This window comes from Takifugu flavidus, chromosome 16, assembly GCF_003711565.1.
Source record: "Takifugu flavidus isolate HTHZ2018 chromosome 16, ASM371156v2, whole genome shotgun sequence".
Lineage (NCBI taxonomy): Eukaryota > Metazoa > Chordata > Actinopteri > Tetraodontiformes > Tetraodontidae > Takifugu > Takifugu flavidus.
Genome location: NC_079535.1, coordinates 13,566,647 through 13,585,765, shown reverse-complemented (window position 1 = coordinate 13,585,765; position 19,119 = coordinate 13,566,647). Strand labels below are relative to the sequence as shown.

The window sequence follows — 19,119 nt, the reverse complement described above, 5'->3', positions numbered from 1 at the left end:
CCAATCAGCTGCCGAGCTCCAGCTGTCACTCAGCGGCCCGCAAGCCCCGCCCCCCGGATAAAGCCTCAAATTCACCCAGTTGGCCGTTAGTTGTGTACCGGCGGCGGCCGAAACCAAATGAGAAGGATCTTCGTCCTCTGGGTTATTGCAGCTGGAAAACGTACCTTTCGTGTTTCGATCAGGGAAATAAGTACAACAAGACAGAGCGTTGGACGACAGCGTAAAGTCGGTCTTACGGCGAAAATAGCCTGAGTAATAGCTATTTTTAAAATCGTCTCCAGGCGTACGTAGTTTTAGCTCGCTAGCTAGCTAACTACGCTAGTCTTCGAGGGAAGGCCGTCGAGTTCGCCGAGCGTCGGACATTTGACGGATAGTCTTTCTGGCATATTGCAGTTGGCCACCACTGCTTGGATAAAACAAAACCCCGAGTCAAAAGAGAGAAATTTCGTGAGAGGATGGCTTTGAAAAGGATTAACAAGGTAAGATAACGTTGTTAGCACTGTGCTAGCTAACCGCATTATTTCCGCGCTAGCCGCCCACAGCGTACCTCGTTCACCTCGTCCCGTTCGTGCGTTACACGTTTGTGTCAGCACTAAAAAAAATTATTTTTTTTTGCGTTTACGGTTGGGGGAATTGGTATCGGCCCGCGTGTTTCATCGCTGCTGGCCAGAGGTCCGCTGGCCTGCGTTAGATGACACTTTCGGTCAGTCTGGTTCGGCTCGGAAAAGGCCGCACGGGTTGCCCAACGCACCATACCTTTACATAACCAGCATATGTTGCTAAGCTGTCCGAGTCCACAACAGCGTCCTCGGCGGAGTCCCCGTCGATACTACGGCCCATCCCGTGTTTTTGGAACCCTTCCTTTAGTTCCGTGTTACCGGAACCCTGACTCATATCAGTCGCTCATTCTTTTTGGCAGCCAGGATTGTGTTCGTGATGCATTTCCGCGGTATGTGAACGTCCTGCTTCCCTGTCCGGGCCGCAGCGGCTCTTCTGGCCTCGGAACTGGGCGACTTTCGTCGACTGTAGGTCCGCACAGCGTTGCCTGTTCACCGGAACCCTTCCTGGAGTCCTTCAACTGGTTTATAAAATGGTGTGTTTGCAGGCCTGGGTGGGGCAGCGGCCTCAACATCACCCTAAAGTAGCTCTACCACTAAAAATAACGCGCACTGGCATATATGCGGCGTGCTCTTGTCGCCTTTAACGTGACAAGTTGGCCACTTTAGGCGCTGTGGTTTTGGATTTACAGGAGGCAACGTCTCCGTGTGTGTGTGTGTTGGGGGTGGGTGTGAAGTGTTTGCAGAACACAGCTTCTCGGATGGCATCTCCCCTGACAGGTCCTCGCGCTGTTTACAGCCAGCAGATTGGGTGTCAGCCGCAGCACGTGTCTCTCTGATGGAAACGCTCCTGTGTTTTGTCTCGGGACGTTTGTGGATCTTCGTTAAAATGCACCCCTTTTGTTCCAGGAGCTGTCTGACCTGTCTCGTGACCCTCCATCCCAGTGCTCAGCAGGCCCGGTGGGCGACGACTGTGAGTATTCTGTGGTGTGTGTGCACGGTGTCACAGTAGAGAAACCTCCAGCTGTGGTTTCAGAGTCATGTCGGGTTCTCTGCATTGTGTCAGTCGTGACGGCAGCACTAGTTGTTGCTTCACTGAGTCGAATATCAAATCCTCAGTAAAAGCTGGTTGTCGTGGTGATGTAGAAACTGCTGTGAGTTACAAACACACCAACTATATGAAAGAGACAAACGGTACCGTTGGTCACAGTAGGAAGACTGTAGCCGACAGTGGGAATATTTACTTCCTGGTTCAAAGATCGACCCTTGAGTAGAAATTGTTGATCCTGGCGGAGATTCGGGTCCAAATTCAGTCGTTAACAATCATCTGGGGTTTCTACTCACTGAAAGAGTTGTGAATTCAGGACGTTGTCATATTTATGACAAGGTGTAAAAGCACCTGACTTCTCATACTTTCATTTTTGAAGGTCTAAAGTGGCGGAACTTCCTTCAGCACGAGGTTAAATATGCGCTGTTTGAAGTGATGGTGCTGGGAACAGGTTTTCCCAGTCAGGAAGAGTTACTTAACGTCACGGTTATGGGAATAACCGGGCGGCAGCCACAGTCCATTTAAAATGCCTGTTAAGATCTTGTGCTAACGTTTGCCTCTTGTTTTCTTTAGTGTTTCACTGGCAGGCTACAATCATGGGACCAGTAAGTAGATGTTTTATGACCTGTTAAGCTTTTAAAGGTTAGACTTTAACTATATTGAAATCTTTTAGGCTGAACATCGGCTGCTTTAGCTGAATTTTGCAGATACATTTTAAAATGTGGCCCCTGTGACTCCCATCTGACGCACCCCTGTCCTTGGTTTTCAGGCTGACAGTCCATATCAGGGGGGAGTTTTCTTCTTGACAATTCATTTTCCAACAGATTATCCTTTCAAACCACCCAAGGTGAGCTGAATCTTTAGATGCTCTGATTCAGGTGCTCGGCATGTGGCCGACTGGTCGTAATCTCAAACATCGGACGCTCGCGCGCCGTACCTGTTTTTCCAGAAGTGGCCGGCAGCGACCTGGGCTGGCTCGTCTCCACGGAGCTGCTAACTAACCGGCGCCCGGGCCTGTTTTTTGTCTCCACAGGTTGCATTTACCACACGAATCTACCACCCAAATATTAATAGTAATGGCAGCATCTGTCTGGATATCCTCAGATCACAGTGGTCTCCTGCACTTACCATCTCTAAAGGTACGTCACACGGGTTGTCGGGTAGATTCCCAGATAACCGGCTGCCCTTTGGCCTATTTTCCAGTAGCCACGGTGACGGACGACAGACAAAACCAGACAGGTGTTTTACTGCTGCGGGGGCAGAAAAGGCCTCGCGTCAGTACACCTGTGCTTTCTGAACGCCACACGGCATCACGATTGTCTCTCTGTTGCAGTTCTTCTCTCCATTTGCTCACTTCTATGTGACCCGAACCCTGATGACCCGCTGGTACCAGAGATCGCACGGATCTACAAAACAGACGTCGCCAGGTGAATATTCTTCGTTTTGTGTCTTCTTGAATCAACAGAATCCAGATTGAATAAAGCCTCCTCTTCAGTCTGGGTGATAATGATGGTATGTAACCGAGCTTTACTCCGTCAGGTACAATAAACTAGCTCAGGAGTGGACGACAAAGTATGCCATGCTTTAGGGTAAGGTGCCAGGGTTGGTGTAGTGCTGCATCGTGATGGGCTGCGTATGCTCCCAACATAACTACAAGCCTCCACAATATGAACGGAACTCATTTTAGAGTTGGAGGAAGCTAGAAACCAAAGTTTCAGAGGCTCATATTTCCTTCCCTGGCCGGTGGACACACACACAAACACACACACACACACACTCCTGAGCCGACCTGCCTGCCTTGGCTGGAGTTTTCAGCATTTGTGGGTTAAAATATTTACAACTGAAGGCGACGAGGGGATCGTGTGAGTTGGGCGAGCGATACCAACAGATTAAAGGGACCAAAGTTATTACTCGTCTGCATTTTAATGGCCTCTAAATTTTGGTAGCAGCATGAAACATCTTATGTGATGATGTGAGGTTCTCATGCTTCAGACATTTCTTCCCTCGTTAAAACCACCCTGATCCAGTGGGATTAACCCTCCACATGAACTCTTATCAGTCTCACTTAAGAACCGGTGTAACTCTTTTAGCTGGGTGAGATTGAGCCCACATAATTAGAATGGTTTTAACTAGGCTAAATGCGTTTATCTTTTGTGCTTTGGCTCATGCATTACTAACTGGCATGTGCTTAAAGACGGGTCGACGGTTCTGACAACTGTGGGTCCGGTAGCTCACCCCCTCTCTGCCTTCTCTCTGCAGATACACCAAAACGGCAAAAGAATGGACAACCAAATATGCAATGTGATGGCGTCGATCCGAGAGCCGGTGGACAATGTTGTTGTTGGTTTAAACAAAAAAATCCTTTTTTTTCTCCCCCCACTTTCCCCTTTTTTCCCCCTTTTACTCCATTTTTCCGCCTGTGCTCATAAGAAGATAGTGTTTTCTCTCTAGAACTTCTGTGAAGTCCTACAGAGTTTTGCCAGTTTCTGTGAAGTTCAGTCTAAGTTTATATGGAGTTTAAAGTCAGTGGTTCTAAACACATGGTTTCAGCACGCGCCAGGCTTTTCTTTTTCCAACTTGAAATTTGCTGATGGTCACAGTTGATATCTGGTAATTTTGATCTCTTGACACTCAGCATTTCACAGACCAACCCCCCCATGTTTGGATGGTTGCCCGTCTTAACCCTCGGGGGGTTGGTGTTTGATCTCTCGGCACTTGCAAAGTAGACAACTCCTAAAATTTGAATTTTACGATTTCCAGCTGACAAAAACCAATCACATTCTGCGTAAATAAAGAGAAATCCATGAGGAAATGTTGAATCTAACATCTGATCTAGTGTGTGACCTCTTTCTTCTGGACTGTGTGCCGCTGATAAGCTCATCTGCTGATTAGTTTAGGAATTATTACCTGAGGAAAGAATCTTATTTCAGTATCAACGTGTGTACAGAAAAGTACAGCAGTATATATCAATGTTAAGGAAATGATATAAGAACTTGTATATTGTATTTTATGCATGTTAATAAAGGTAGGCACTTATATCTGTTTCTTCAAATTAAGTGAAATGTAAGGCTGGAAGTTGGTAAATTGATTTTTCCCGTTCAAAGTCTCTTTTTCTTTTTATTTAGAAGCCAGTTGATCAGATTAGTTTTATGCCCACTCAAACACTGTCTTCTTGTAGCCCTTAACTATTGATGCAAAGCTAATGGTTGATAATCAACTCGTGGCTCTGTTTGTTTTTACTTTCCCCTCAATAAAGTTACTTAAACCTGGGAATAAGTGTTTGTTGTTGTATTTAAATAGTTAAATTTGAGAGGAGGAGTCCGTCCTGAGGAAAATGTCGGTTTTACTACGAACATAGCTGCGTTATAAACGCTTCCGGAAGTGGCCCGTTCCTGCGAAGCCCTTTATTTCTGATCAGCTGACTTCCGGGTTTGTGTCACGTGATAAGCTCGCGGAGAAACACGTCCGCCGAAGGACCGTCGGATATCAGACAGATACGTGCACAGCTATTACAGACTTTACAGTAGAAACACGGAGACGGAGGACGGTTGGAGTCCACTGGACCGGGAAGCTGGTGGGCTGAACTGCGAATATTTACGGATAGAAAATTCATTAAGATACGAAAAGAGTGAAAATGCAGAAACAAAAGATACATCTCACACACCCAGTGGAGCATTATCATCCAAAACCCATTTTGACTAAATTGACCACTGGACCAGGAAGATAATATTTACAAGTAAATGTTAAGCTAAAATATGAAGAGTTTTTTTTAAAAAATTAAAATCAAAATCGGTGTTGGATCATAATGCTCCACTGGGTGCGTGAGATTCACCAATTCTTTTTCCATTTGATCTCTTCGTATTTTTAATTAATTTTCTATAAAATCGCATTTGAGCCCCTAGCTTCCGGTCCAGTGGACCCCGACCGCCGCCCGCTTCCGCGCTTCTACCGTAAAGTCTATAATAGCTGAGCACTTGAAATGTTCGAGCTCCTGGCGCGGAGTGGAAGAGGAGGTTTACCCGTCGCAGAACCACCCAAAGATGTGATTGTCTGGAATCATGAACATTTTTGTTTTATCCTTCTTTTTGTGTTTGTTTCGTGGGGTTTTATTAGAACTTTTGAGGCGACAAGAGACCTTAAATCTGAATGGAAAGTGGATCCTTTCCAATGGTTCCGTGTCTCTGGCGGCCGAGGTTCCTGGTTGTGTTCACACAGCTCTGCACCAGCAGGGACACATCCAGGTACAACAGCACCCCAGAATAAGCTGCTATGGGCCCTTAAAGACCGTAGGCCTCTTTCACTAAGTTGGCCAGTTTGTTAGTGGAATTCGTTTATTTCCACATTTCTTGTCTTCTGAAACGAAACGTGTTTATTATAATTTATTTTAAGAGTACAAACGGAGAAATGCACTTAAGGACATGAATACTATTCAGATTGGGGGAAATGAATCCGACTTCTGGTTGATATTTACAGTTTTGACAGAGTTCTTATCTTAGCCAAGTTGCTTACTTTACCGAGGAGATGTGCAGGTTTCCTCCATGTTCTGTGCTTATTATGGGATGGGTTTTTCTGATTCCAGGAGCCGTATTTCAGGTTCAATGATTTGTCCTACCGGTGGATCGCTTATGATAACTGGACGTATGCAAGAATATTTAATGTCTCTCCAGAGCTGAGGTGAAACTAAAACCTTCTCGTTTCCTTTATTATTCTGAGTTTGATCTCAACTCTTTGTTCTGCTCCAAAAGAGCCAAAGAAAAGATTCTTCTGGTTTTTGATGGCGTTGACACGGTATCATCAATTTGGCTCAACGGAGTCAAAGTTGGCAGCACAGACAACATGTTCCGTAGATACGTAAGTCCTCTGGGGACAACCCACCCTTCTGGACATTCGTCTGCTTCTATTTCACGAGCTCTGTTTGTTCCATGCAGGATTTCCAAGTTGGAGACGTGCTGACGGATGGAGAAAATGTGCTGAAAGTGGTCTTCATGTCTCCGGTTCTTTATGCATCTCAGAGGTCTCGAGCTCATTCGGCCTACAGAGTTCCTCCCGAGTGTCCTCCAGACGTCCAGAAGGGGGAATGTCACGTCAACTTCATCAGAAAAGTCAGTTTGTCTCACGAAACATTTCCATCGAAAGGAAGACGGATAAATGTGATGACTCGAGAGACCTAAACCAAAAAGCACTTTTAGTTACAGACATCTCTTCATAAATCTGAATATTAAAATATAAACAGACAATTTCTGCATGGCCATAAATTCAAAACTGCAGTAAAAAGCCTGTTTTGGACAGGAACAAAGGTCTTTCAGTTGGGATTGGGGACCTTCGTTTCCTACAGCGGGGCTCTGGAAGCAGGTCCGCCTGGTGGCCTTCGATGTGCTGCACCTCCTCCAACTCTCCTCTCTCCCACTTCTTGGTGGGTTTCTAGTTGCTTTTTGGCCACCGAAGCGTCAGAAGAGTCACAGTGCAGACGCACAGGATTCATTCATGCGCTTTAATGTGTATTTTTTGTGTCCAGATGTCAGAACCTCTCAGTGGAGGGTCCAGGTGGACGTCATTGTGGATGCTGCTCAGGACACCAACATGCTTATTGTTCTGTCTGTCCCTGAACTGGACTCGGAGCAGAGCTTCCAGACCCGGTTTCTCCAAGGAAAATCCAAGAACAGTCTGACCTTAAACATCAACAAGGTAACGTCACCTGTTGTCTGGATGTCCAGATAGGTGCTGTTTGGACCACGTGAGCAGGTGTGACGCTCGGTTCTGTCCTCCACCAGACTAGTCCGGTGAGGCTGTGGTGGCCCAACGGGCACGGAGCCCAACCCGGCTACCGTCTCACCGTCACTGGCTTTCAGGGTGGATCTTTGATGCTAAAGACGGAAACAAAGGTCAGAGAAACGGTGACCTTTATTCTAACGTTGCTGGTCGGTTCAGGTGCTGCTCTGTTGCTGGACCAGTGACTAAGTTCTAAAACATTAAAGGTTGAAATGTGTCTGAGATCAGAAGAATCAGCTTCTAAATAAAAATATCCTCCCCAGGTGTATTTCCGCACAGTAGAACTCATCCAGGACCCGGTCGTCGGGTCTCCGGGACTGACTTTTTATTTCCGCATCAATGGAAAAGCCATCTTTCTGAAAGGATCCAACTGGATCCCAGCCCACTCCTTCCAGGACCAGGTCACCGCCGCTGTGTGAGTGTCGGGTGCTGGGATGGACTCCGGTGCCTGTTTGACTCGCTACTTCGGTTCTGAAGGAAGTCGTCCTCTTTCCCTCCAGCTTACGGAACCTGCTGCAGTCCGCCGTGGATGCCAACATGAACACCCTCAGGGTCTGGGGGGGAGGAGTGTATGAACAGGATCTCTTCTACAGCCTCTGTGATGAGCTGGGGATCATGGTAACCGGGCCCGGTCGACACCAGTACTGATGTGGGACCTTTGCGTGAACACAGTTGAAGAGAGGGACACTCAAAGGTGTGTGTGTGTGTGTGTGTGTGCGTGTGTGCGTGCGTGCGTGTGTCCAGGTGTGGCAGGACTTCATGTTCGCCTGTGCCATGTATCCCACTGAGGGCGACTTCCTGGAGACGGTGAGGGAGGAGATCATCCAACAGGTGAGACCTGTCACATCACATTTCTTTGATCCTGTTGGGAAACGCGTTTAAATTCCCGATCCCGACCAGGTTCGACGCCTCAAGTCACACCCTTCCGTCATCGTTTGGAGCGGGAACAATGAGAACGAAGCGGCTCTGGCCACAGACTGGTTCCACATCCCAGTTTCCCAGAGGCCTGTGTACCTGAAGGATTATGTGAGGCTGTACGTTGACACCATAAAGCTGCTGGTGCAGGAGGTGGGGGCAACGCCGCCGCTGCTATTTGGCCCGTTGTCGAGGAAACGAGAGTTGATTTCAGAGGTTGCTTCCAGGAGGACCAGACTCGCCCCTTTCTGGTCTCCAGTCCGACCAACGGGGCTGAATCGGAGCAGGAAGGGTGGGTGGCTGCCAACCCCTACGACCCCCTCTACGGGGACACGCACTTCTACAGCTACCTGCTGGACTGCTGGGACTGGAGGACGTTCCCTCGGACCCGCTTCGCCTCCGAGTACGGTTTCCAGTCCTGGCCCTCCTTCTCCACGCTGCGGCCGGTGGGTGAGTGAAGCCTCCGTCTGTTGAGATGCAGACTAACGTCACTGTACGGCCTTTAAGGTTTCCCTCAGAGAAGACTGGAGCTACAGCGGTCGGTTCGCGTCCCATCGCCAGCACCACGAGAGCGGGAACCAGCAGATGTTGCAGCAGGCGGCCCTGCACTTCACCCTCCCAAACTCCAGCGATCCCATCAGACAGTACACAGACACGCTCTACCTGACGCAGGTAGCGCACACACACCACCCTCAGGTGGACTTGATTGGTCTCCACCAACCTTCAGGTGTTCAGCATCATTGGTCCTGAGGCCGGAGGTTCTGAGAAGATGTTTTCAGGAGCTTTGCAGCAGATTTAGAGGCGGGTTCTTCCTGCAGGTCATGCAGGCTCAGTGTGTGAAGGTTCAGACGGAGTTTTATCGCCGCAGTCGGACTGAGCTCGTCGATGGCAGAGGTCACACCATGGGCGCCCTCTACTGGCAGCTTAACGACATTTGGCAGGCGCCCTCCTGGTCGTCGATCGGTACGAGACGGGAATGATTTCAAAGTCATTTTTTTTAGGGTTGTGTCACAATTCATTTGAAGTGAGTTGTCTCGTCTGCGCAGAGTTTGGGGGGAAGTGGAAAATGCTGCACTACTTTGCACAGAACTTTTTCGCGGCCGTCCTTCCTGTCGGCTTTGAGGACGATGATGTGCTGCACATCTACGCCGTTTCGGACCTGAGTGGCGACACGACACTCTGGGCTGTGGTAGGTTGTCCTCATATTTACATCACAGACACGTTGCAGCAAACCCCCGGGGGGGGGGGGGATCCAAAGCCGGCCCGTGGCCGTGCAGTCTAAAGTTGCTACTCTAATCTTGCAAATACCAGCAGCTGAAACGAGGCTTCGCAGAAGAATAAATATCTGAAGTGGACTCAGAGAGGTTGTGACAGTAGAAACGGTTCTTTTTCCTCAGGTGAACGTGTACTCGTGGGCAGAATTGGACCCCGTGTGTTCTCTCAAGTCCGAGCCCCACCTGGTCCCCGCAGGCAGCGCCGTCGGCGTCTTCCAGCAGCCAGTCGCCGCCCTGCTGGCAGGATGTGGGCGCTGCACCCGCTTTTCCTGCCTGCTCACCTTTCATCTGGAGGACGCCACCGGCCAGCAGGGTCCCACAAACCATCACTTCCTGTCCTCACCTAAAGATGCTCAGGGTCTCCAGAGCCCAAACATCACAGTAAGATCCTGAGAAACGAGACTTGCAGCTCAGTGAGACGCCTCCATTCACGCATCAGTAATGCTGCACTGTCTCCTGCAGGTAGAGGTGCGCGAGGATAAGACGGGATACCTCATGAGCCTTCGCTCTGCTGCCGTGGCTCCTTTCGTCTGGCTCGATGTGGGAGGTATCCCAGGGCGTTTCAGCTCCAACGGATTCCTGATGGTTTCCAGAAACATGACAGTCACTTTTCACGCCTGGCAGCCGACCAGTGTGTCAGAACTCACCCGGGCCCTCAGCGTCAAGTCTTTACGGGACGTATACTGACTCCCCTCCTCTCCTCTCCTCTCCTCCCTCATCTTCCCTCCCTCTCCTCTCCTCTCCTCTCCTCTCCTCTCCTCTCTCCTCTCCTCTCCTCCCTCCTCTCCTCTCCTCTCCCCTCCCCTCCCCTCCCCTCCCCTCCCCTCCCCTCTCCCCTCCCCTCCCCTCCCCTCCCCTCCCCTCTCCTCTCCTCCCTCCTCTCCTCTCCTCCTCTCCTCTCCTCTCCTCTCCTCTCCTCTCCTCTCCTCTCCTCTCCTCTCCTCTCCTCTCCTCTCCTCTCCTCCCTCCTCTCCTCTCCTCTCCTCTCCTCTCCCCTCCTCTCCTCTCCTCTCCTCTCCTCCCTCCTCTCCTCTCCTCCTCTCCTCTCCTCCTCTCCTCCTAAATAAAGATTGATTGATATACAGTATTTGTAAAGTTGGCACTGAGCTGAGAATAAAGTATTTTCCAAACTTTTACATCATTTTGTAGTGTAGAATGCTTTACAGTGCTTCCTTAAGTATAAAATCAGCCAGAGGAAATGGATGAAAAATGTCTTACAACAGTAAAATTTTGTCAAGTAAATGTCCAAACCGCGATGAATAAAGATTATTTCAATTTACGGTAAAGTCGATGCTGCTCCTGAACAGCAGGGGTCGCAACGCACCGATGTAGAAACCGCCGGAAGTAGCGGGGCACTCTGGGAATTGTGGTCTTCATTTTAGTAGCATTAACGCGCAGTATTTCTAAATACACGGACCACCGCGGCCACCAGGGGGCGCCGGGGCCCCGCGGCCACCAGGGGGCGCCGGGGCCCCGCGGCCACCAGGGGGCGCCGGGGCCCCGCGGCCACCAGGGGGCGCCGGGGCCCCGCGGCCACCAGGGGGCGCCGGGGCCCCGCGGCCACCAGGGTGCGCCGGGCCCCGCGGCCACCAGGGGGCGCCGAGGCCCCGCGGCCACCAGGGGGCGCCGGGGCCCCGCGGCCACCAGGGGGCGCGACCCCCCTGGTCTCGAGTTGGTGTCCGCTTCTTTCTCCCAACTATCAGCTGTTTGAGAATTGCACCTGCAGAGATGACGTGAATGTGTCTCGTGTCAGCTATACGTCAAGTGACGGCCGTGCGCGGGTGCAGGCGGTGCACGCGCGAGGGCTGCACACTGAGGTAGAAATACGTGGAATCAGTGCGTGTGCGCGGTCGCTCACCTCCATTTCCCCCTCTCTGTCAGCCTCCCCGTCCTGACCTTTGAACCCGACGCGCCTCAGCAGATCAGTCAGCGCACACGCGCCGCTGTTTACCTTGAGCTCGAACCTGCGGGCAGAGAGCAGCTCCAGCAGCGGAACCCACACTGATCACCGGAGAGACGCCGAGCGGAGCCGCGATGGTCCAGTTCAACTCTTTAGTTTGGTGCCTGCTGGTTTTTCTCCCGCAGAGCCGCGGAACCACGATTGAAGAGCACGATGGAGAAGAAGTTCTGGAGAGCGTCGTGCACTTCCACGCCGGAGCCCAGTCCATCCCGGCGCAGAACCTGTCCGAGCTGCTGCCCATCATCGCCAACAGGTCGGCGGCAGGTGAACTCGAGCTGCCACAGGTAGGACGGGAGGAGGCACGAGAGCGACATTTACAGCCAGATTCTTGGAGGACGAGGGGAGGAACTGTTTTAGAACTCTTTCAAATATGCAGCTTTAGGCTTTAAACACTAAAGCTTCACATAAATGTCACATAAACTTCACATAAATGTCACGTAAACTTCATTAAGGTGGCCGATGAGGCAACATCCTGCATATTTGACGTATTTCTTCGTCTTTACCTGAATCGTGCTGAATTAAAACAGATTTTCATTTCTTGTTGAATATATTCAGTTTTGTAAATAATTGTAATAAATGCTACATAAACACCTTCAGTTCAAAAATAGATGGAACAAAAGATGACTGAAAACAGCAAAATGCCCTTAAACGTGTGGAAATGACCAGCAATGCTTTTCTGTTGCCAGTGCCCCTCAACTGGGAAGATCTTGTCTTATTTTGGGTTCAGTGATGTGGGTCAGCTGACGGTGGAACATCTGGAGCGGATCTGCTCGGCTATGTTGACCCAGGTGCTGCTGCCCTCCTGCCCCTACGCCATCCCCACGTCTCCGCCGCCGCTTCACCACGGTGGTGAGTTGCTTCATCACGCCGCTGGTTTGTTTGGGAGGCGTCCCGCAAGGCAAATACTGTAACTCACAGTTCATGAGTGTTTGTTACTGGGAATCAGGTCCAGGGAGGTTCTCACTCACGCAGATGTTGCAGGACGGGCTGAGGATAAAGTCCCAAATATTTATCAGGTTTAGAGAGCAGCGCCGATCACTGCAAAGATGTTGAGTTACATAAAAGGTCAAAAATACGTTGTTTATTTAGTAGTATCTCAAATGAGAAGTGATAGCGCTTGAGAGGCTGCAGGTATGTGGCTGCTGATAATCCTCTACAATCAGCTGTTAATGGGTTTATCATGCAGTAAACTGGGATGTCCTCGATCCAGTATCGTGTCAGAATCAGGACCTTTGTATCCATCCTCACCTTGGTCTCAAAGTCGGCCCCTGACCGCCATAAAAGTCTGTTGAGAGAAGCCAAATGGTCCAAGGGAGAGTGACACAGGTTGATCCTGTTTGTGGTCAGGTGACCACTGAAGGAGCTTTAATATCCATAATAACTACAAGGGTGTTTGATAAATGTAGCAGGATTCATGAGCATCTTTATTGTTCAAAGTGTCTCTGGAGGTGTGTGTGTGTGTGTGTGTGTGTGAGTGTGTGTGTGTGTGTGTGTGTGTGTGTGTGTGTGTGTGTGTGTGTAGCTGACGTAGATCTGGCAGATGTTCAGTGGGCTCCACTCTTCAGGAGCTAGCATGCTAACAGCAACAGCTCTGACCTCTGCGTGGGGACCATGACTCGGCGCTTTGCTTCACTCGACCACACATTCCTCTTTCGAGGAATCGCAGCGTCACTGGACGGACGGTTGGTGAAAGCTCAGGTGTCGTTGCACAAAGCCTCTTCCTCTTTCGCGAAGCGCTTCATCACCGCGGCGACCGTTGATGAAAGTGCAGCTCTCACAATGAATCATCAGCCGAGGCCTCCAGATGATCAGATCAGATTTGGAACCCGTTATTGATCAACGGGTCGGCCCGACGTCCAGCTGGGTCGTCCGTGTTACTCAGAATCTTCTCTTCCCGTTGGGTTTTCCAACGAATGAGCCACAAACGTTCCTCAGGAGGTTGCTCTGTGCTCCTGTCCCGGCAGTCTGGGGCTACGGCTTCCTGGCGGTCACGTTGATCAACCTGGCGTCTCTGCTCGGCCTCTTCCTGATCCCCTTCACCAAGAAGCCGTATTTCCCCAAAGTGCTGACCTACTTCATCGGCCTGGCCATCGGGACGCTCTTCTCCAACGCCGTGCTGCAGCTCATCCCAGAGGTTTGGGACACTGTTGCGTGACGCCGGCGGGGCAGGAACCCTTCTGACCTTCTCCGTCCGCAGGCTCTGGGCTTCGACCCCGACACCGACAGCTACGTGTCCAACGCCACCGGAATCTGCGGCGGCTTTTACATTCTGTTCTTTGTGGAGAAGCTGTTGAAGATGGCGCTGAAGGTGGAGCACCAGGTAGGACTGGACGGTCCCTGTACAGGGCAGAGATGGAGCTGGGCTGATCTGGGCCAGAACTGGGGGAACACCAGCACCTGCTGCCCGTCTGTCTGCCTGCCTGCCTGCCTGCCTGCCTGTCTGCCTGTCTGTCTGTCTGCCTGTCTGTCTGTCTGTCTGACCTAATATCTGCCTGTCTGCTGTCGTTAGCACGGCCACTTCAGTCCTGTGGACACCAACCAGGACCCCTCCGTCCACAATGGAGACGTGATGGAGAAGAAAGACGGCATCATTCTGACCACCATCAACACCATCGCTGTGGACAGGAGCAACCCGGGCCCAGACCTGCCAGGACCCGTCAGCACCACCCAGGTACCGGCGGCGTTCCCAGGCCCGCTGATGCGTTCGGACCCTGTGGGGCAGAAATCGGCTCCAGTGGTCTTGAGCCGTTATCAGTGACATTTGGAGCCACGTTAATATTTAACCGCTCATGTATAGAAGCTTCTGCCGTCCTGAACAAACACGACGCAGCGCCGCTCCGCAGGCGAAGCCGCGAGGAGGACTTGGGATTTCTGTCCTCCTGAAGGCCGGAGCGATCTGGCCGGAGCACAAGGACTCCTTGTTTGGCTGATAAAGGGATGTTTTGTCATTACTGCACCTCCAGCCGCGGCCACATGCTCGCTTCTGTCGCTCTCGGCTCAGGTTTCCCCCAAAAACTCTTCTGACCTCTGGACGGCTCTGATCTTTCAGGCCTGCGCAGTCGCTCCGGTCCCATTTCTACATTATTTCATAGCATTTTTCTTTTTCTCTTTGTTTCTTCCACCTTCCCTCCAGGTGTCCGGGGGGGTGATGTGCCACTGGCTGCGTGGGACACCCATGTCCGGCATCAAGACGGTGGCGTGGATGGTGACTCTGAGCGACGCCCTCCACAACTTCATCGACGGCCTCGCGATCGGCGCCGCCTTCACCGTGTCGATAATGACGGGCTTCAGCACCTCTATCGCCATCGTGTGTGAGGAGTTTCCCCACGAACTGGGTGTGTATTTCTGTCGGGGGGGTGAAAGTAAAACCAGACATCGATAAAGTTGGTGGAGTAAAAAAGAATGAAAATATTAAAAGGTTCAAGCTATTATTTTGGCAAGTTAGCTTTGAATAATTCATTTGTTTGACTCAAACTTCCGATCTGTCCTCGTCCTCTCATCGAAACAGCTGTTTTTTCCTCCCCCTGCTGGGAAAATAACGGAAGTTCACATTTCTTCACACTTTTTGTAATGATGAGGTTTAAAAACAAACTCAAATCCAAAGTGAAGCAGCTCGTCCTGTAATAAAATGTCTTCCGTCATTAGGACAGGCACAGACGTGCTTTCTGAACTTCCATCACCCAGAATCAACCCTGATTTGCTCCGTCTGCAGGAGATTTCGTGATCCTGCTGAACGCTGGCATGAGCGTCCCACAGGCCGTTTTCTTCAACCTGCTGTCTGCGATGTCGTGCTACATCGGCCTGGTTTTAGGGATCATGATCGGAAGCACCTTTGCCCCTGGTGTGATCTTTGCCATTGCTGGAGGAATGTTCCTGTACATTGCCCTGGCAGACATGGTGAGTTACGCCTGTGGACGCGTCGTCTCTGCCGTCGTCTCTGGCGTCGTCTCCGTCACGTTCGTCACACGAGGCTGATCTTGAGACGCACTTGATCATTGTTCTTTCATAAAAAGAGAGGGAGAGGCTGCCATTGTAATTAAATATATATAAAAACTAGCTGACTCACTGAGGGGAACATTTCCTGTGCCCCCCCTCCCCCCACAGTTCCCTGAGATGGACAGCATAACCCAGGACCCGGCCCACGCCTCCTCCAAGATGGTCTTCTTCCTGATCCAGAACCTGGGGATGCTCAGCGGCTTCACCATCATTCTGATGATCACCGTGTTTGGGGGGCAGATCAGCCTGGGCTAGAGGAGAGGACGACTCCGTGCAAACACACCCTGAAAGGGGCAAAAGCAATAAACAAGCTCCTCCCATTTCTGCTGGCAAGAGACATGAAATGTGATTTTTTTTATTTTGTACCTGCAAAACCAAAAATAATGCTATTAATGTAAAGGAAAATAATGCTTTTGTACGTTCTAGTTGACTCCATATAACAGGAAAACTTCACAATCACTTGATACATTAACTATAGAGAATAAATTATTTTTTCAGCCTTTTATTGTGTGAAATACCTCATCGGTGCTTCAGTGGAAACTGGCGTAAGATGTGTTTTTATGTGGACAGCAGATTTACGACCTCTGTGACATTCATAAGTGCTGCTTTTAGATTCTACTGTGTCGATTACACCTTTGAGAATCTTCTACTGTCAGATTTAACATCACATTTCTACACAATAAGGCCTTAAATTTGATCGCTTGATGGTTTGTGATCGTGTTGTGAAGCTGGTATCACCAGGGGTCTGACATGTGCCTTGTGTTGTTTTAAGTTGTTCTTCTCAGGGTTTCATTCAGATGGAAACTTGTCAGTGCTTAAAACAAAAAGGCTTCAATTATTTACTGCATAATAACTTGGAATTCCACACATGTCGACTAGTTTAAATTTGACCAATTATGTGAGACAGTATTTGCTCAGTAACGCACCTGCTATTTGAACTGCTACCTTTTTTTATCTTTATATTTAGCTTACTGCCGTTGTAAAAACTAAATGGAAGTTATTTTATTTATATAAAATAATGTACCGAAAACATTTTGCTTTTCATCAAAGAGTGCCTAAAAAGGGGTTGGACGATATTACTGATGAGAACGGTAAATTACTCCAAGACGGAATAAATTTCTTTTATATCTCATAATAAATTTAACTTTGTGTCTGTGATATATAAATACATATACACATATATATCTTTTAAAATACGTTCTGATTCATTTTAACGCGCTTGTTTCGCAGCACCAACGTTGCGTTCATATTATGCCCGTAATTATTCGAATGCCAATAATTTCAGCAGCCCAGAAGGAAGTTAGACGTGATAAACCTCCAAGTCAACAACCCAACTGCAATTATTAAAAGGCTATAAACAATTTTATTTAATCTAAATGACATATTTTAATCCAGAGACGAATTGCTTCTCAGCCTCTTTAACTGTGCTAAATAAAGGTTTTGGTTTGTCCCACGACGTGAATGCAACATAATCAACATGCGGAAGTAGCGCATGCGAGGACAGTAGCGGGTCTCGTTGCTGTTTATCTACACACTGATCACGTTTCGAGATTCCTCCTGTAACATCACAGGAAAACACGTAAGTTGTCTTAATTCATACAGGTGACTACCACAGGTGAAGCCAGGCACTCGGACAGCTTTATGAGGCTACCTGCTAAGCTAATATTGTTAGCTGTTGTTAGCAATAACAACGAATAAGTGTAGTCGGCTGAGTGCTGCCCTTGAACATTGTGTCCTACAAATTACTGATTAATTTATTCATCTGTGGGGATGTTTTAACCTCGATACGACGTGTTTTGATAGTTGTTTTTTATATAAATTCCTCAAACCTCACTCAGCTAGAGAAAAAGTACTCCAAGTACTAATAAAACAACTTGGCACGAAAAGAATGATTTATTTATCAATGGTGTAGTAATTAGCTTTTACAATTCATGATTACAGTACTTTAATCATTAAACAACCACTTTTATCCCTCAAAAATCATTTAACACCACTTCAAACATCCTCTGATAACATGGAGTCTTGGTAGCTACAGGTAGCTTTAGCATCTGAGTCATTGTTCAAATGTGCTTTAAGTAGTCTGAATGTCTTTATAGATATTTAAACAGTCTGCTTCATTTATCCCATGTGCCATGTCTAATTGTACAACAGGTGTATGCCATGGCCAACATTCAGATCCGGAAGTATCGGGATGACGACGATGGGAAGGTCAAGTCCATGTTCACCATGGGAATGAGCGAACACGTACCTTCGGCGTTCACCCACTTGCTCAAGCAGCCGGTGAACCAAATGGTGCTCATGTGCACGTTCTGTGCTCTCATGGCCAGCTCTAAATCCTTTCTGCTTCCCATCCTGGCCACCACCTTCCTGCTGGCTGGAACTAGGCAGTTTGTCGTCTACATGTTCAACCATTACATCGACTCTGTGCTTCGGCAGGACCTCTGCAACATCACGGAGACCTACCTGAAGCAGAAGGACTCCTGTTTTTGGGTGGCTGAGAGCGATGGCGTGGTGGTGGGCTCGGTGGCGTGCCTACCCTCTGAGAGTGCCGCCGGGTGCCTGGAGCTGAAGCGCATGTCTGTATGCCGGAGCCACCGCGGGATGGGCATCGCCAAGGCGCTGTGTCGGACGGTGGCTGACTTCACCCGTGAGAGAGGTTACCCAGCCGTCATGCTGCACACCTCTGTGGTGCAGACAGACGCTCAGAAGCTGTACGAGCACATGGGCTTCAAGAAGATCAGAGAGTTTTACCCTCCGCAGATTTCTGCAAAGATCACAAACTTCTCTCTGTTTGAATACAGGCTGGATTTACAGAGGTGAACTACAGCCCGAGTGCTCAGGAAACTAAAAGGTTGCAATCAACCGAGACTCTGGTCGGTGGCTGACGCTGTCTCACAGGCATCTTTTCTCTGGTCTCTGCTTCACAAATGGTGTTTTCAGTTTAAACTCCATCTCTCTGATGTTGTTAGGAGATGTCAAAGGTTCTGTGTTTCTATTTCCTTTCGACCCGAGGCTTGATCGTTGTCAGTAGCCTTTCAACATAATGTTTCTCTTTTCACGTTTCCTAAATCATAACAGCTCAGCAGGAATCCAGTTCATGCAGTGACTGGTGTGACAGGTATAATTGTACCAATATCCTGAAGCAACACTACACATAAAATATTTGTAATTGTCAGGAAACAACCTTCTGCGATAAATGGTTCTACTATTCATACAATTATTTGAGTATTTATGGCATGTTTTAGGCTTCAGTTTTCAGTAAGGTCTCAATAAATATAGGAAGCATGTTTGAAGCCTGATGTTGCAGCTCTGGAGTTGAGCCAAAAACCAGGTGAAGTAACACCTGGTTGGTATCTAGATGTTTCTGTAAGCATAACTGACCAATAAGATGTCCGTGTTCCAATAACTATTATTTACACCTTGTCCACATCGTCAGGGTACCACAAAATAGTGAAATGGTGGGTTTTCATCATTAGCAAATTATCTATTCCTCATCAGAGAGGCAGGCCCCTGTAGACTGGTCCGGGTCAGGCATTAGTTCGGACACCTCAGTTATGGACCGCATCATCATGGATGGAAGTCTCCTGGACCGGGTTCGAC

The 19,119-nt window shown here is 49.1% G+C and overlaps 4 protein-coding genes across 6 annotated transcripts; all 4 read left to right on the top strand.

Moving 5' to 3' along the window:
- The first annotated feature begins 79 nt into the window (after window positions 1-79).
- Window positions 80-4,881, top strand: LOC130513328 (ubiquitin-conjugating enzyme E2-17 kDa-like). 2 transcript variants are annotated; one of them, XM_057012087.1, is made up of 8 exons: window positions 80-479; window positions 1,467-1,530; window positions 2,179-2,210; window positions 2,375-2,452; window positions 2,639-2,744; window positions 2,939-3,032; window positions 3,145-3,194; window positions 3,865-4,881. In XM_057012087.1, exons 1-7 carry the CDS (start codon window positions 456-458, stop codon window positions 3,191-3,193), a joined length of 447 nt encoding a protein of 148 aa, XP_056868067.1. In that variant the 5' UTR covers window positions 80-455; the 3' UTR covers window position 3,194; window positions 3,865-4,881. The 2 variants fall into 2 exon arrangements, with proteins under 2 accessions (XP_056868067.1, XP_056868068.1); XM_057012088.1 differs by lacking the exon at window positions 3,145-3,194 and having other exon boundaries at window positions 82-479.
- Window positions 4,882-5,186: 305 nt separating this feature from the next.
- On the top strand, window positions 5,187-10,311 carry manba (mannosidase, beta A, lysosomal). The gene is made up of 17 exons (XM_057012071.1): window positions 5,187-5,846; window positions 6,185-6,279; window positions 6,351-6,456; window positions 6,534-6,707; window positions 6,895-7,018; window positions 7,121-7,290; window positions 7,377-7,487; window positions 7,638-7,789; window positions 7,875-7,992; window positions 8,119-8,205; window positions 8,275-8,442; window positions 8,517-8,735; window positions 8,797-8,961; window positions 9,108-9,252; window positions 9,336-9,478; window positions 9,687-9,944; window positions 10,026-10,311. The coding sequence occupies exons 1-17, from the start codon at window positions 5,664-5,666 to the stop codon at window positions 10,248-10,250; spliced, it is 2,643 nt and encodes an 880-aa protein (XP_056868051.1). The 5' UTR covers window positions 5,187-5,663; the 3' UTR covers window positions 10,251-10,311.
- A 997-nt stretch (window positions 10,312-11,308) lies between these two features.
- Window positions 11,309-16,022, top strand: slc39a8 (solute carrier family 39 member 8). Its single transcript, XM_057012078.1, has 8 exons — window positions 11,309-11,807; window positions 12,210-12,372; window positions 13,488-13,657; window positions 13,721-13,843; window positions 14,033-14,194; window positions 14,657-14,858; window positions 15,236-15,420; window positions 15,628-16,022. Exons 1-8 carry the CDS (start codon window positions 11,598-11,600, stop codon window positions 15,772-15,774), a joined length of 1,362 nt encoding a protein of 453 aa, XP_056868058.1. The 5' UTR covers window positions 11,309-11,597; the 3' UTR covers window positions 15,775-16,022.
- A 934-nt stretch (window positions 16,023-16,956) lies between these two features.
- On the top strand, window positions 16,957-18,806 carry nat8 (N-acetyltransferase 8). 2 transcript variants are annotated; one of them, XM_057012085.1, is made up of 3 exons: window positions 16,957-17,098; window positions 17,671-18,230; window positions 18,321-18,806. In XM_057012085.1, exons 2-3 carry the CDS (start codon window positions 17,680-17,682, stop codon window positions 18,337-18,339), a joined length of 570 nt encoding a protein of 189 aa, XP_056868065.1. In that variant the 5' UTR covers window positions 16,957-17,098; window positions 17,671-17,679; the 3' UTR covers window positions 18,340-18,806. The 2 variants fall into 2 exon arrangements, with proteins under 2 accessions (XP_056868065.1, XP_056868064.1); XM_057012084.1 differs by having other exon boundaries at window positions 17,671-18,806.
- The last annotated feature ends 313 nt before the right edge of the window (window positions 18,807-19,119 follow it).